The sequence below is a fragment of the Polyodon spathula genome, chromosome 12 (genome assembly GCF_017654505.1).
Source record: "Polyodon spathula isolate WHYD16114869_AA chromosome 12, ASM1765450v1, whole genome shotgun sequence".
NCBI lineage: Eukaryota > Metazoa > Chordata > Actinopteri > Acipenseriformes > Polyodontidae > Polyodon > Polyodon spathula.
In genome coordinates this window covers 9,380,918-9,399,365 of record NC_054545.1, presented here as the reverse complement: position 1 = coordinate 9,399,365, position 18,448 = coordinate 9,380,918, and the positions used below count along the sequence as shown (strand labels likewise).

Below are 18,448 nucleotides of genomic sequence, written 5' to 3'. Positions count from 1 at the left end.
GATACCAGAGGTGTATGGCTCCACCGAGCCCCACACAGACTACAGCTGGAGCAGGGATGACAAACAAAAGAAGACTGTCTGAAACAACTTTTAAAGTCAGCAGTGTGTAAAGTTTCCTTTTTTGATGTGCATTCTTTTTGTATTTACCAGTATTTTAAATATAGTTTAAGGTGGGAAAAACAGGTACTGTTTTTTGACAAGAACCATAGACGTACAGTTTCTGAAGATAAAATTCAGACATCTAAAGCCAACCTGGTATACCTGCCGCAGTGTTCCAGTTCTCAGTCGGGATCAGATAAGAACAGACCTACCGCATTTGATCAGATTTTTACAAATTGGAATTCCCCTCTGTGTCTCATTTTGATACTTTTTAGGATGGGGGTTCTCATTTGAGAACTGTGGGTCTCAGGGCTGTGTTATTACTTTCTTCTTTTGCAGTCCTTGGCACGACTGTAGCCCTGAACATTCACAGCTTGTTTAAATGATTCATAAACAGCACCTTTTGAAACCAGGTTGATACAAAGCCTCTAATTTTCAAGTTTAGTAAACACTAACCCTGTTGTATTTTTATAAGCTGAAAGTCCTTTCTAATATTATCCTCTATGATTTAGAAAGACACTGTATATATTTCAAACTGAGAAATTATAAAATGCAGCGATTTACGACTTTGTTATTTGGAGTGCACATTTCAAATTGGGGAGAAAATGGGTACAATCTTAAATCTCCAAAATTTCCAAAAAATAAATATTTTTTTTCTTATCTTTTCTGAAAAAAAGATATACTAATCTGAGGAAATTAGAAAAAAAATCTATAACGCAGTAAATGATGGGTTATCATAAGTGCATATGGTGCAGCAGATTTGGGATACATGTGGACATCTGTCCATTGCACTATAGTGACTTGAGAACAGATGTATAGGTTGAACATTCTTTCTTGTATATCCACTCCATTTTAGAACCAAACTCATATCTCTAAATTAGAAAGATCTGCTGTATTGATGTTAATTTAAATAACATGGGCAAAAATAAAAATACAGTATTCTGCATTCCCAACACTGCAGGATTATCTTTCATGTGTGAATTTTTTTTTTTTTTTTTTTTTTTTTGCTGTTTAGTGAGTTTAAGTATTACAAACCATTTAATTATAAAAAGAGACAGACTCAGTCTTGGGACCTGTACATAGAGAAATACATGTGCAATCAAAACTGCAATTACCTGCAGAATTTAATGTAAACAGATCAGCAATCACAAAACAAACAAGGGCTAGTTTGCATTCTGAAATAAATCCAGTTAGATCCAAAGCAATTTCCTTTTATTTATCTTAGCCGCTCAGCATAAATAAAGCAAGGGCATTGAAGCAATTAGCATAATTAGACTATGGTGGTCAGGCCCTGTGTGATTTCTTAAGAAGCATTGCTTATACTGCTTCTTTTTCTCCTCCTTATTGAAGGAGTTTCTCAGAGCCGGTGGTTATCGCTTTGGGCATTTTTGTATTTTAAATTTACAAGTTGTCAGTTTGAAAACCCTTGACAAAAGGATGTGAAAGCATCGTGCTGAAAAAACGCAGAAGGTATATCCTCAGCTTTTCATTACACGGAAACTGGGGAATTTTCTTCAGAGCCCCCTCTCGCTACTTGAAGTGTAAGCATTGCCTGTTCAGAACATCTACATTAAATTGTTGTAAAATAATTACAAGCTAAGAGACTTATTAACAATGGGGTTAATATTAAAAGTTCTGCAACTTGTCATATTGGATGCAAATGACTAAATGTTAAATTTCTACTTTTTGAAACCACTTTATTCTGTACAGTTGCTGCTTTGCATATGGAATATGTCTACTTGTTAGAAAGACAGACACCAGTAATTGTTACAGTAAATACTGTAGATTATATGTTTCAAGTATGGGTGCTATTGATATCCCTATTTGATCCTTACGAAACGCATAATATAAACAAACAAACAAAAAAAAAAATGGTTTATACTGTTTAGTGAAAGCATTTAATTAATAGATTTCATATTGTTTGATAATGTTCACACTTATTGATAATCTTCTTTATTTTGGTAATGTACTGTAAATCCTCTGCTGTTTCATTGTGCACTTTGTTGTGAGTTAATGAACTACATGACTGCTGCTTTTGTACAAATAACTATAGCTTAATCCTTGAGCGTCATTTGAAGCTGAGGCAATTTGCAAGTCACTTAAAACACATTTTTCCTTGGATATGTATTTAAAAACTTGTTCCAAAGTTATGTACTACACCAGTTTAGTCCCTAAAATTACTTTGAACTATAATACAATATACTGTATAAATAATATTTACTATTTATTTTATTTTTTTTAATTCCCAGATATAAACTCTACAGTATAAATTATTTTCTATGTCAATCATTTGTTTAAAAACATTATTCTTTTTTTTTTAAGGACCAGGAGATTTTTCAATCCCAATAAATGATTGACTGTGTTTTCCATACAGTAGATCCATATCCAAGATTGAAAAGACCAATACTTCACAAGGAACAGTCTCACCCCCCACTTTCCTGTAGGAATTATAGGCACATATCCCTCCAGAACAAACGTCAAACCAGGGCCATCCTGGCTGCCCATGGGGGCCCTATGCCCTATTGACAATTATTTTGTTTCTAATTGTATTTCCTGCATGCCTTCACTGTGGAGAATAAGAATATGCATCAAGAATGTGTTTTTTGGTTTTAAAATCAAGCTACCAGTAATCAAGTCTAATGTTAATAAACTCTGAAAATTACGAAAGAGAGCATTCATTATAAACATGGACAATCTAATCTACTGTATGTGCTCTATCCTCCAAGCAATCATAAGCACTCACTTATTTGTAAGATTTATTGTTTTCATTTTGATTAATTATTCCAGGTAATCTGCTTCCCAATGCCACTGTTCACTGTGTTGAGGAAGCATTTTGTTTGTATGTCTGTATTGCTATTTTATTTTATTAAGCCACGATTTAAACACCTAAGCTTTTAAATAAGTAATCCTCATATGATCACAGTTAACTCAAATCTGTTATTATTATTTATTTATTTTTGCCTTAGTCTACTTTTGGAGCAGGTAAATAAAACAGTTTTTTTTATATATATATATAATGTAAATACCACCACATTCTTATCCTTTTATTGCTTTTTGTTAGATAACCCTACTGTACTCGGCTCTCTTCAGCATTTTTCTTTACCCAGATATTATTGTCTTGTGCAGTCACCCCAAGGTGACTGTTATCACTTAATTAAATCCTAGCACGCAGGGAAGAAAAAACTACATTGTTGGTTCATAACCCCAAGGAGTCCTTTTTTAAGGCGCACCACTATTCCCTGTTTAGTAAATTATTCTCTGCTGCACCATTCTATAGTTTGTGGTTGGATGTTACCAAGCAAATATCTATGTTTTTTTTTTTTTTATGTTGTTGTTGTTGTTGTTTTCAGCAAAAAGGCTGGTATTTCTCTTAGATGTCCTAGATAATATAAAAATAAGAAACTGAAGTTATCATCATGCTTTAAAGAAAGGTGAAAAATAACTGCTGATCCTCGTCTGATTTGACTGTAGTATCTTCTGATGTCTTTTTTCTCTTTTCTGTTACATTTCTGACTTCTCATTCTCATTTATTAGGGAAAAAAATTGCTGTCTTAAACAGGTCTCTTCACAGTATAAAGGACCGATAAATATGTCATGGGCTGCATAAGCTTTTTTTTTTTTTTTTTGAGAGATAACTATAAAATTGGCCCAATAGTTCAGAAAAAGTCTGAATCCACGAGTTAGAGAAGACTAGTGGTTTAAACATTGCACCAGCTATCAGCACTCCTAGTAAATAAATCAATATGTTCTTCTGTATTTGCACATTTCTACATGGCTTGCTGGGTAGACTTAAATTGCAAATATATAAGGCAGTCCCCTCAGCAATGTGGCAGCTTTTGATGATGTACTTACTTTGCATCCAAATTTAGCTTCCTTATCCTTGTAAATGGCTAATTGTGAGATTTGTAATTCACTAAACTCTAACTGACAATTATGCTAGTTCTGCCATTTTCACCCTTTAAATATATCACATTAGGCATGCCCTAAAACCTGCTTAAATCAGAACATATCACAGGACTATGAAAACTGGCCATGTTGGCTAATTCTGTACATATTTAAACAAAAAAAGGGATCACTGGCTTAAAATGTTACACACACTTTTTTTTAGATGTGCAGACAGCAAGACATTATCTTACAAGCCTGCTTTATATTTTGTTGTTGTTCAGAGCTCTGGGACTGCCCAGAAAACATTTGGTGACTGTACTGCCAGCTGCCCATTGAGCTGATGCCTCTTTCCATATTGGCTGACCTAATACAGTTAATGGTAGGTTAATAGTCAATCAGCCCATGAGCTGAGACTACCACTGGCTTTGTTAATGAACTCTAAAGTGCCCACTAAAGCTTCAGGCTCAAAGGAAACTGACAGTTGTTGTGTCCTTGATATTAGAGGGTGTCATTCCTGTTTGCCAACAATGGCAGCATTTGTACGCACAAGTCATGATAGTTTTCCTCACAACGTGTTTGCTGTACTTTTCAGGAAACGCGTTGCTGTGCAGTTCTGATTTAGGAAAAAAATCGGCCATACCGATGCAGATTACTGAGCTGATAGTCATTGAGGGGATATTGAAATGTCTGTGTCTGCTTACTAAGTAGGAAAAGAACAACTCTGAATATTGAGAGGAGAGCTTCATGCATTGCCATGAAGATAAAAACACTTAACAAGAGAAATGAATTCATGTGTTGTCGCACACATTCTGAATTATGCCGCTCATTAGCTTCTTGTTTGTCTGGTTACCTTTCCAGCACACACACACACACACACACACTCAAATTATAAAATATAATTTCTACTAAGTACACTTTTACTACTTTGAATTTATATTTGCGGGAGTGTGTGTTTGTGGAACACATAAAAGTTGCATTTCATTAACACTAGAACCACCTTTTACAATACATGTTTTTATTTTGAATAGAGAGTTCACCTTGAAGCTAGCCACAGCACTTCAGCAGAAACATTTTCATGAGAAAACGGACACACTCACAAGAGAAATCATGTTACTTTCGTTTTAGATTAAAAACGACTTTTGTTTTTGCAGTTTTGTATGTACATAAATCTGTTTGCACACTAGCTTCTTTTGAAATGTTTATTTTTTTATAGTTTTTCATTTTTGAAGTAGTGCTTTATATGTGGTAAGTTAGAAAATAACCACTTTTCTGTTTAATTGTTCATTTAAATACGGTCTTTTGGCAGTGCAGATGTTTGATATGATGTGCTTGAATAAAATAGTATGTTTTGTATGGCCTTTCTGCTGAAGATTACGTGATATTAAGTCAGAAGAACAGGATTTTGACTGCTGAAATCTTGTGAGCCACAAGCACGATTCTTGCTCAGGTTTACATGGGTTTTTACTGCTATTTTTATCGTGAGAAAGCGATTGACCCTGCCCTTAAATTTGCGCTGCCAAAAGGACATCCTTTTGCTGTTTCACGATGTATTTGTGTGACAACGTCACACAGTCATGACTGTAGAGTCGATTTTCATGCGCATGTAAACCAAGCCATTGTCATCATTTAATACTGATCCCCCACTCACTGCCTGGTTGAGTAAAATCATTCCTTCCGAGCCAAGGCACCTGAGCATCTCCAACTACTGGTACCCAGTGCTAGCACTGCCAGGATTGCATTCTTCTTGAAACATGAAGGAGAAAAAGGAAAACTCTACCTATAGAAAGTTGCAATTTAGTATTCAGTTGCTTTTTAAAGATACATTGAAAGACAGCTTACCTAATAGCAGTGGGTACTATAGCATTGAGTGCTTGGTGTTTCCTAAAGATTAAGATTTTATAGCCAGTTTCTCTGTCTTTGATACTCAATTTTGACTACTGTACTCAAGACACTGCCAGCTGATCAATGTGTTGTCTTGGTTTGGCAAGTATAGGATATCTTGCCCAGCTAAAGATAACTCAAGCCATAAAGATTTATTATATAATCGAGACACTGCCTCACAACTTTTTCTTACTTTCAAAGTCTCCTGTACTAATTATCCACTGGCTTGCCCACCACCACCACCACCCCCCACACACAAAAACACAAACACACCCTGCCAAACCCATGTCTCTATCCCTCCCTCTAAGCATGGATACAGACTACATGCACAGACTAAAATGCAGAAGGTTGGCAGGACACATGGGTTACTGTCAGCATTGAGTTACTATCTTTCCTAATAAAGGCTTTGAAAGATATTCCTATTGTAGTTGTTTTTAGGTTTTCAAAGTATGTAGGTCTCCTGTACCCTGAGGCTTGAGGCTTTAAGATTAAAGACATTTTCACACTGATGCAGAGTCTCCTGGGTCCATGAACCCTACAAGGTGGTCACTTTTACCCCTGACTTTTTTACTCTGGTTTTCTGGAAGTAGTTCTGCAGTGGCTTCATAATCTAGAAGGCTGATCCTCAGAGACCCCAGAGGTGGGAAGACTGAAATACTTTGGACATAAAGCCATTGTGTATTCTTTCTCAAGTAAGGGATTTCTTTCCCAGATGAAAGTTCACCATTAGAGAAGCGAATGTTGAAAGGGCATGTTATATCATCGCAATCCACTCATCTAAAGTTTTGAATTTCATCAAAATGCAAGTGTTATTTTACTTGACAACGGACTTGTTTGCCTCTGGAATGTATTATCCGGTATTATTATTATTATTATTATTATTATTATTATTATTATTATTATTATTATTATTATTATTATTTTCAGCGTATAGTAACTTTAATTTCACAATCCATAATGACATTCTGCTGTGTAGCATTTATTTTGATGTGTTGCTTTTGGTACAATCTTTGCCTGTTTATCTTCCCTGCTGCAAGTAATCAGTTTGCGGGTTAGCTGTGGAACATACATTTTTTTTGCCTGGGAGTGCAGTAAGGGATTTAAGTTCTGTTGACAGCTCAGCTCCAGATTGTCTTCTCCCCTGTTCTGAGATACCAGCTGTAGAACAGAAGCAGAAGGTCAGCACTGCAGCAGTAAAGGAAGGTGTCAACATTAGCTTTGCATTTGAGCTTTTCATGCTGGAAAGGGGCTTATTCTCGTCGACAGAATCACTTCAGCGTGTTTCGGTGTCACAAGTTATTTATAATAGCAAGGGAACCAGAGGAGCATGGCGATTTTTAAATAAATGGTATTAAATATTCTTAATATAATCTGTTTCCCTCATAGATGAGAAGTTTGTTTCCTTGTGATTTATCACATACTTTACAAAGCAGTTAGCCTGTAAACAGAGGCAGTTTATCACCTCTGAAGCTCCTCATGAAGTGATGCTCGCTGGAGAATTGGATTTGGAGTATTGCAGATGGCTTTTATTTTAAAAAAGAAAGTGCAAGTGTTAAGAGAAGTGGCTACTACTGACTTCAAACACCTGGAAGGGTTTCATCGTGAGGGGCAAATTGATATAAGCTTACCTCACCTTTACAGAAACAGCCTCCAGTCTGCACAGTTCAATGAGGGTTTGATTGGTGTCAGGACTGTATTTCCCTGTGGTTATAGCTTGGATGAAAATGAGAGAGGAGAAAAAAAAACTGTTGAAATTGAATACATCTAGGAGACAGATTCTGTAAATATTATAATTAAAACATATGAACAAAAGATTGAATACAAAGAAATATCAACTGCAGCAATGTGAACATATTTAATACCCTGCATTTTAAAACTAACTACAAATGAAACAATAACAAAAAACTGTCTATTATATTTATATTTTCCCCATTTTCATTTAAACTGTCATTGCCTAGTGTGCAAGTTTACACATTTGCTGTTAAAAACCAAAAAAACTAGCACAGAGATTAGCAGCAGACCTTACATTCTCAGCCCACATTTTTCTCAATTGGGTTTTTCTGGTACACACACTAATGTGTTACGAGGGATGCTAAATGCAGATTTGCTCATCATGAAGTATAGTCTGAAATGAAGAATGTATCAATATTATACTAGTGCTGATGTCGGGAGACAAATGAAGACACATACTGAATTTATTATTAGAGTAATGTAAACCCCAATACCTAACATTTAATATGTATATTTTCTGAATTTTATACAGAGAGTTTGCAAAGTCAGCTTCATATCTATAGACTGCAAATAGCCTGAGGGTGTTTTACCAGGAATATGCAAATCTCTCAAAGACTGAGTTTCTTTTAAATAGGAAGCTTTTTAACAATATGTTCACTAATTTAGAGCTGTGCCTGTTTTTTGTTACATCTTAATCCAGACATGGTTAACTGCACTTAGATTATCATATATAGTGGGGGACAATATGTAATTAACTCCTTTGACCCTAGTATCTTAATTGCTGCCTGTTGGAAACATTTCTTTAGGATTGAAGTAGCCTGCAGTAATAGAAGAATAAGTAAAAACAACACATTCTTTTTTCAGTTGATATAAAAGACTTGTTATTTATTTTGTTGCCAGTTGTTTGCAAATGGATGTTCTTCTCATCAAAGGCATTTGGCGTATTTAAACTGCTTTTTCTTAGTACATAGAGTATATCTGTATAATTAATTGTGTATTCTCAAAATGCACACACATATATATATATATATATATATATATATATATATATATATATATATATATATATATATATATATATATATATATATATATATATATATATATATATATATAGTGTATATATCTATCTTAGGGCTGTCAGGTAAGCCTCCAAATAGCAATTGATTAATTGGGCACACAAAATGGAATCGTTTGAATAAATATCGACGATTGTATCGCCCACATTTTTGCTCCATTCCTTACCCCCGACGTGATTTATGTTAATATCATTGCAGTTAAGTAAAAGCTTGTGAATGTGAGGGGTAATTACGCCTTGCTATAGTGTCAGAAGAAAAAAAAAACACATTTACAACAAGCCTAAAGCAAGTTTAACATACTACAGGAGTGTTACTAAAATATTTATTCCAAACAGATTACAGTATTTTAGAATGTAATCTATATAAACTAGACACGAGTTTAAGAAAAATGTTTGTTTTTTTTTATTCAGTGACAGCTGCAGCATCACGCATTGTATCTTGGTAATACTGTACCACCTAACCTTCACTATCTGTGAAACACACAATGCGGAAATCCATGTCTAAAACATAATAATAATAATAATAATAATAATAATAATAATAATAATGTTAACGTTTTTGAATATTGTTCAATTATATTGTTTTCATTCATTTTGAAACTCCAAAGAGCACAAACTGTATATAGTCAGGTTTCTTCAGTGTGCACAATTTATTTACAGGAATACAAGCCTATCATCCTGCTCTGCATTCAGGGCGGCACACTTTTTTGTTTGTTTAGATCGAATACACAGAGGGGTGTACTTACAAAGCATTTTCAAAACCGATTCGCTGGTAGGATGGGACCAGCAAATCAGATGCTAGTTAACAGGAGCAGGGAAAGAAAAGCACGCCCACTGCTTGTCTGGCAGAAATACTGTAAATCTGTAAATAGCAGGGCAGCGCGTTCAGTGCAGTTTCCTTGATAAACTTAAATAATGTTATTGACTATGCACGTTACAAAAATGTAATTATTGAATTGATTATCCAGTATTTATATCAATGTATATAATGAGATGTAATCATAGCTGCCATAATATATAACAGTTTTTAGTCTTACATTTTTAAATTACTCAATAATACCTAATCAGACAGACATTGCGTCATCTCTGACTAACTAAGCCAATCAAAACTACATTTTTAAATCCATTAAGCAATTAATGAAACTGTGTATTTGGTGTGAGGTGTTATTCCACATATGTATGTAGGTTATGGCACTAATATGTGTTATGCAGTTTTTGCAAGGATGTTGCTTTTGTGTATTGGGTTACAATAACTAAATCAAAATTGATGAAGTATCTGTAATCTGTTAAAAATTCATGTAACAGTTATAAATATAATCAATCAATTGATTGAAAATCACATGTTATATTTAGATGCAATTAACATTTAAGTTACAGATGTTAAGGGGGCATTATCACTGTCTTTTCCCCAGTCATGCTTAGCTGTTAGATCTGCAACTTTCATGAGTAGGCAGGAATGTTCTTCTTCAAAATCGATTAAAATCTAAGCCAACTTTGTGTACCATGCTCGCTACTTAAGGCCATAATTTGAAATGCCACCCCAGCGCTAGCATTTTGTGACTTTTGCAGATGACTTTTGCCTTAAGCTGTTGTGAGATTTGTCCTGTCTTTGCTGAGTGAGTTCCTAACAGTTCTCTTTTTTTGTTTGTTTTATCTCTACAGTCTCTGGATGGATTTGTATTTGCACTAAACAAAGAAGGAAAATTTTTATACATCTCTGAAACAGTGTCTATCTACTTGGGACTATCACAAGTAAGTGCTTTGAAAGTTAATTATCCTTTGCTTGAGCATCACACTTTCTAACAATGCATGGCTGTAATCAAGTGTTTGCCTGAAACTTTTGCAACATTTTTAGCTGATAGGAGAGAGCATTAGTTAGATCCGTATTAATATCTATAAAAAATAAATATAGCTGCAATTGTTTAATTATTCTGAAGCATACTAAAAACTCAGTTTGATACCCAACTCAACAACACAATTACTTTGTGACCTGGGCACATCCCTTGACATTGCTGTGTTTCAGTCTCCAACAAGCTGTAAAATTGGGTGTAAGCAGGGTTTCACTGTAAATAAATAATTTCTGAAATAAATACGGTACTGTATATTGCTTCAAGATGATGTAGGAGAATAGTATTACAAAATTACAAAAAAGAAATATTTATCTCAAAGGGCAAAGAGACATTCAGTGAAGCCCTTGTAATTAAATGTACAGGTTCTCTTGCTGTTGTTGTTGGAATACACAGTCTTCATCCGAAGACAAGAAAAGACTTAAAAATGTGTTTATGTGGGTAAACCATTGAACTATCTATCTCATTGGCTTTGGAAGCATTTTCTAAATTATTTTTTTACTGGCATCAATATATAAATTACGTGACAAAGAGCATTCCAGACTAACAGCACAGAGGAAATTCATTTGATATTAATTGATGAATGATTTTTTTAATCAAATAATTAATTGTAAAATTTTGTTCCATTGCTCCTTATAAACATATTGGACTTATCTTGATGGTCTTTTTATGTGCGTATGGCTGGATATTAAGGACTTAACTAACTGTAATAAGGGAAGGGAAGACCCAGCTGCATAATAGATAATTTTCTCCAATATTTGTTTATATTAAAAAACTTAAGAACATAAGTTGCTGCCGGCTTAACCAGTGTCTCAATCAATATGTTAAGACTAAGATGTCCAGGTTTGTAACTTTAAATATAAATTACACTCGAAGGGTTGAAAAAGGTACTAGATTTCTTTTTTCTGGCACAAAAATTAAGATCAAAAGTTGTAAGTGACAGTGGAGACTACCTATAAGATTTATATATATATCATGAAAATAACAATTATTTTTTTAAACTATGAAAAGGGTGTACTGATGACCTCCATAAGTAGATGATATCGTTTTTTTTTTGCTTAATTAAATGTATCTCATACATTGTACATATTGGCACATTTATATGTTTCTCACTGTATGAGTGTATTTTTTATAAACCTTTATAATGGTTGCTACCGGTCTGCCGAACTATAATTTTACCAGTGTGTTACACCCAGCTCCATTTAACTCAAAATGGTGTTAATACTGAATAAAAGCAAATCCTCTCTTGGCTAGTTTTGAGAAACCTCCAACAACTAATCTTTCAACACTTCCATGCTGTCTTATGCGTTTACAGTTAAATAATAATATCAAGTCTCAGTGCTCTAAAGCCAAGTACACTCCAGTAATGCAATATTCCTTTCATAGCTGGGATATACATAATAGTGTAATTATTTTGATACAGTAAAGGGTGTCCGACATATATAATAAAAAAGGTTGTTTTGCAAACATAATACACAAGTTCAAATGTCCTGTTTAAAGGTAAGATGTGATTATTTATTTTATAGTAGTCTAGAACTTAATTTAAACACTGCAGTTAATGTTGCAATCCCGGATCTGTCAAGGCAACTGCATTTTCTGTAATTGAGATGTGTCTGTTTGCTTTGTATAACAGATGGCACTGTATGCTTAGGTTGATAGCTAGGAAAATAATAATTGCATTATTCTGGCCAAAAGAATATTAGCTTTTGGGTTTTGGCCATTTTAGTCAGTACTCCTGCCAGCATAGCATATGCACATGTATGGATTGGATTTTCAAGGAAATTGATGCATCTGGAATACGGCAGCCATCTGAATTATCATCTGTTCGATGGGGACTCTATTTAACCCCTTACAAGCAACACATTAGCCGAGTACTGGTAGTGCTGACATATTTCATATTGGCAGACATTGGGTTCTATTCAATTGATCTAAGTGGTGGCAGATCTAATTACTAACACTCTTTAAATAATTAAATTAAAAATATTAATAACTTTAGTATTTGAATCACCTTAAATTGAGATTCTCTGCATTGCCTGAATTTACCTGAAAAACAAAACTAATGTAAATGAAACCATAATGAGTTTTGTGGATGGAAGTTTCTTTTAACCTTCAGGACAGTAAAGTGTAGCTAAGCCACTGCAGTTATGGGATATATTGCACCGTTTTAAAAACCAGCTTGCAGTACCTCAGAATCTACATGCACAGAGGTTTGTATGAAGTGCTTTAATTAACTTAGCCCGGAGAGATAGTGGAGCTTGCATTTCCAGCACAGTATACTGTTGATAACTACAAGGAATTAAAAGGCTATGAAGATTTATTGTGTCCGTTTTCCATTTTAACTGGTGAAGGAATTTATAACAGCGTAGGACTTTTTTTTACTCTGAAAAATTAAGAAATATTTGCATTTAATTGTGTATAATTTAAAACGAACCTTAAACCCTAGTAAGGCAGAACAATATTAAATACATAGTAAGGGTGTCTTATATATTTTCCGATATGAATTTGGATTGAACTAAATAATAAAAAATAAAAAATTGTGTTTTTTAGAGAGCGGAGATGAGGGCCACTGACTAATTTAAGGTTAGGAATGCTTTAGTTGAGCCACTACATAAAACAAAAGAGGCAATTTACAGAAACATGCACTTGACTGTTTTAAACATTTCGGAATGTCACTAATGCAGTACCTTGCATAGGTGTTAATGTGCAAATAAATTTTGATTACAGTGAAGCTTACAAAGAGAAGTGCTTTTAAAAGTGACACACCTGACCAGCTTAACGCATAATCAATGTAGCCCCAAAAAGTATGTATCTGTATGTGTAGGCTGTAATGGGAAAACAAACAAACAAATGTAATCTGCAAAAAGAGAGTGCACATTCTGTGACATAGATACCATGGCATGACGTTCCTATTGTCATGAAGATTCAAGAAGGGATTGTTTGTATATCCTGTTTAAGTGTTTTAAATGAGGTATCTTAAGTCCTATTAAAAATGCATTTTATTGATTCTACTGATAAGGTCTGCGTGGAAATGTTGATTTGTACTGTACTGATTTGTACTCCTAAAACATATTCAAATATCCAATGCTTTTTATTTGATCTTTTTCTAAAATCCTGACTTTGGGGCTTTGTATATATTGATATCCAGTATGCTTGGAATTTTATAAAAAAAAAAAAAAATCTAAAATATCTTTAAAGAAAATTCGTAGAACGTTCACCTTGTGTCTATTGATCAATATCTGATTTTAAGTCTGCAGGGGTTTGCAAAATGTGTTAAAAACAAAAGTACCAAAATAACTCATGGAAGGTACAAGGCGTGCAGAAACATTATCAATTTACAACATTTAAATTGATAAATGCTCAGCGGCAAAGACTACAAGGGCACTTTGAAAAGCAAATAGCGACCTGGTAAAGAAATTGATTTTCTCCCAGAAAATGACTGCATGATGCATCATTTGACTGCATTCTGTCCAAGTGCCTGACGGAGATAATCTTGGCAATCCCATGGGTGACGTTATCGTTCTCAGCAGGGCAACTTTGTGTAGGGCTGCCTTTGTGCATGTCAAGGTTTCTCAGGGCACGATCCTCTGGAGGAACAAAAGTGTTCTCCTCTTCGATTTAGATATTGAACCAGTGCCGGGAAAAAAAAAAAATGGAAGTCAACAAGCTTCTTAATAATTGGACAAATGAAAAATGATAAACAGATCTACAAAAGATTTTTTAAGTGAAATCATTGGTGAAATGTATGAGTGAAGACTTACAGACATGAATAGATTATGTGGTGTAAAATGTGTGGAATAAGAAGACAATTCCTGCTGTACAGTGCAGGAGGTTTTACTGACAAGAGGTGGAATTAAATGGAAATTGGTCAAAATCTATAGGTGCACATACATCTGGAGAAAAGGTGTGCGATATCTACAGTATATGTACAACATGTTTTTTTTTTCTTTTTTAGACAATATTACCTACCAAAAAAAGCTTGTAATAAATATGACATGGTGTGTCCTCGAATTGATGCTAATCGCAGAGTTCTAGTTCTGGCTGTGAACAATAGATATTATTTCGTTTAGAGTTGTATAGGTAAGAAGATAAAGCCAATTATTACATGTTTCGTTGTTTACTTTTCATCATACAAACAATGCTTTCTTCTTGTGAAATTGTATTTCTTTAATTATTATTATTTAAAAAATAAAACAAACTAACCCTTGCAGTTTTTCACAAAATGAGATAAGAAAGTAGGAAATAGCATCAGTCTGAATTTAAGTTACACATTAACTTTTTAAAGGATTACAGAGCCTGAAACATTTTAATAGGGCAAGGACCCCAGCTGGCTCCGATCTCTGCTGATTTCACCAAAGAAACAGCAGAGGGTAATTAAAGCCTTTTCACTTGAATATGTATACAAATGACAGTAATTGCTGTTTTGGCATTTCACTGAAGTTAGTTGTTTTGGGGTCATTGATAAACTCTTCAAATAATGTTTGAATCAAATAGTGTAAAATTGCTACTCGCAGTTGGCAAAAAACATAATTATTGGAGATACAAATTAAGAGTAGTTACAGAGTTCACATCTAAATGCTGTTCATGTGGTTCAAAAGCTAATTCCAAAACTCATACACATTGAAACAGTAGCCTTTTATACTCAAAATATGTCTCTATTCAATAAGCATTATTTATTTATCTGACAAGCATTTTAAGAGTGAAAGAAGCACTATGTTTTCACAGATAAACTGGCCTTTGTTGTTTTATAGCAATTATTTTATCTCCCCAGTTTAAAGGTCACTTTTTAGAAATATTTATTAATACGTATTTATTTGTCAGACGCCTTCATCCAATTTAATCGGATGTATAATAAACAAACTGTTTTTTTATTCTGTATTTTCAAGTTTTCACCCTGTATTTTACATACAAAGCAAGAAAATGTAATACCAGTCATGCCACACTAATTGCTGTGTGCTTTTAAGATCACACACAGCAATTAGTTACTACAGGACCATCCTTCAGCCCATCACTTTGATTAAAAAAAAAAAAAAAGTTGGTTTGGAACTCTGGAAAGTTCAGAGTGTTGAGAGGTTCTGGCATTGCTGCCCACAGCCTAGGGAAGAGTTCAATTTACAAAGTATTTTTCATGTCAGATGTACACTTTGAGACCCAGAATTCCTGAACACCAGAGAACCCTGGATTTAATAAGCTTTAGATCCATAGAGTCTTTGGTTCTACTAGTCGAGTAAGCTGTTGGTAGGCTTGAAGGCAAATGTGGAAGATACCATCCCCATAGTATATAAAAAGCTACAGTTGTTCCCTTTGGGTATTAATAGTAGCAACTACCATACTCTTTTTTATATATACCATGATGCGTTTTGGACATAAAATCTTACATTGTCTGCGCAATATGACATCTACACAGTCTAATTATTTCAGAAAATATGCTGGAATAATAGCTGTCATACAAATCAGGAAGGCATCGGTTTATACTTCTAATCATGATTACATCTAATACGATAAAAGCGTGAGATTTTGAAGCACTGTATATTTTCAAAGAAAGCTTCCTCTTTTTTTGACAGTAAAGGAATCATAACGATACTAAGAAAACAGATTTTAGCAGGACGCTTCGGTCGAGTCACATTAATGTGTCGGTATAACTAGCATGTACATTAAAGATACACACATTTCTAAAAAAAAAAAATTGTTTTCTCACTTTGTACTTCTGACATCTGTAGCTCACCCTATTTTCCATCCTTTCCCTCTCCCTTTCATCCACAACATTAATTCTGAGTGAACAAGACATGCTTCCTTGCTTTTGACAAGATTTGCTGCAGTCTCATGCGACAAAAACCCAACACTCATTGCAAATTCAGAAAGTAGAATTTATAACAGCATTTTAATTTAATGTTGGATGTCGAACATATAAAGAGATCACAGTAGTGCTAGAGCTGAAAATTGATGCCTTTTTTATTAGTCTCCTCTCAGAAGTGGGAGAGACGCTGTTTGTGCAATGGAGCACAGAGCCCATAGTCAGATGAATGAGGATCCACTATCTGCCAGGGATCATATTTCATGCTGCTGTCTGCCAGCATTGATGTGCAGAGAGTTGAAAGGTGATGCTAGTAAATGCCATCAACCTTTCTAGTGCAAGGAATCTGTGCACCAACCAACTGGCTGCTGCTTCAGGCTTGCCACTTAACATGCCACACAACAATAGGTTTTGTAGGACGCAACTTAAAAATGAAGTAAGCAGGCGAATAGTTGTTGTAGACTAGATGGAATCAAAGGAAGATGATGGCATTAATGCTGCAATGAAAGTATACTATAAAGGAAAAATATGAATACATAACTCATTATGCACAAGTGTGTATTGCTTGTTTGTTTTTTGCAATGAATAAGAACATTTTAAGGTTGACATAACTTTTTGGTCTGAAGTTTATTTTGGGTAAGAAAAAACAGGTTTCTTAAAAACAAACCAAGCTAACAACTATCTAGTCTAAACAGAAGTTTATTTATTTATTTATTTATTATAATCTTCACAAACTGCAGGTTCTGTTGCATTCACAGCGCTAATAATGTTAGATATAGCTATATATTACTACAGCACGGACCATGGGTCAAACCAATGTTTGTGTAGGGCGTGTGTATCATTTTTTTGTACGTTATTTGTTGTCTGCATATTCTGCCCGCATGATAGTTCCTCTTTTTCTATTGCTTTGCTAACATTTGCAAATATAGCTGTCAAAAGGCCATGCTCACTCTTTAACTAGAAACAGAGATTGTCCTACTTCCTGTGGAATAATTAAGTGTAACCAGTGTTAAGTGATTCCCATGCAATATTGTGATTTGCGAACAAATTAACTTTTGAATTTAGCTCGTGGTGGTGAACTTGCGGGATTTTTCATGACACCTCTCCCAAATTTGTGGAAAAAGCACTTGGAGAGAACAACTCGCAAACCCATTTTTATCAGCGCATAATCTATTTTGAATCTCCCTCAAAAGTGCAACTCCCCTTGCGACACAAGTCACCTACAACTCCACTTGCGACACACTCAAGGCATTTGAATATTTTGCCCTATGTTTTAAATATAGTAAAGCTGTCTGCTTGGTTAGTAGCAAGTGCAATGAAAACGGGTGTGATATACTACTTGTGCTGGCCCTTGCATTTGCACATTGGATTATCGAGTCATCCAAAGCCATGTTGGATGGTTTAAACCTTTTAGATAGTAACCAGTGTTTGCAACAGTTGCTACTTATCAGTGTAAAGCGTGTAAGTAAAAGGCAAAAGGTTGATTGTGAATAAATGTAATTCAAAAAAAAACACTGTCGTTCATTGCTTATGTCACCAAAATGTCATGCTGGTTCAGTTCCACAGGTTTGCACTGCAATGTCATGAATATTGCAGTAATATATTTAATCAGCTTTTTTATATGGACATTTATTAAGTAATGTGTTTTTGGTTATCTTGGGCTCAAGCCATAATGGCCACACATATAGACATTACTGTGGGGATATCTGATAGCTGCAAAAAATATATACCTGTAATCTTACCATATATTAGGTCTGGAAACCCATCATATATGGATATAACAAGCTCACATAAAGAATGGAAAAGTCATATGAAGAATAAGAAATGAGACTTGACCTTCTTTGAGCGAGAACAGAAAGTCACAGTAGTCATGTGAGGGACAGGATTCCAATTTCAGAAATCTAAAAATAAAACCCTGTCTTCTGTTGGGGCAACACAGATAGGTGGGGGCTGTTAGTGGTTTTGTGTGAAGGGCAGCATCAGTGCTATGTGCATTGGCTACATGTTGCCACGACAGATGGAATGCGGAAAGCGTGAAGATTTGATGTTTGTGGATCCAAAAGTAATTTAGAGCACAACAGGGGGGAATTAAGTCAATGGTTTTCAACCATTTGTGAGCACCGACCCACTACACTG

The 18,448-nt window shown here is 34.6% G+C and overlaps 1 protein-coding gene across 2 annotated transcripts in view; it reads left to right on the top strand.

Moving 5' to 3' along the window:
- Positions 1 to 18,448, top strand: part of LOC121324686 (neuronal PAS domain-containing protein 3-like) — a 231,108-nt gene that overhangs the window by 132,286 nt on the left and 80,374 nt on the right. For both annotated transcript variants that reach the window (XM_041266803.1, XM_041266804.1), the window contains exon 5: positions 10,337 to 10,426. In XM_041266803.1, coding sequence (XP_041122737.1) covers positions 10,337 to 10,426 — 90 coding nt within the window. The remainder of the gene's footprint in view (positions 1 to 10,336; positions 10,427 to 18,448) is intronic.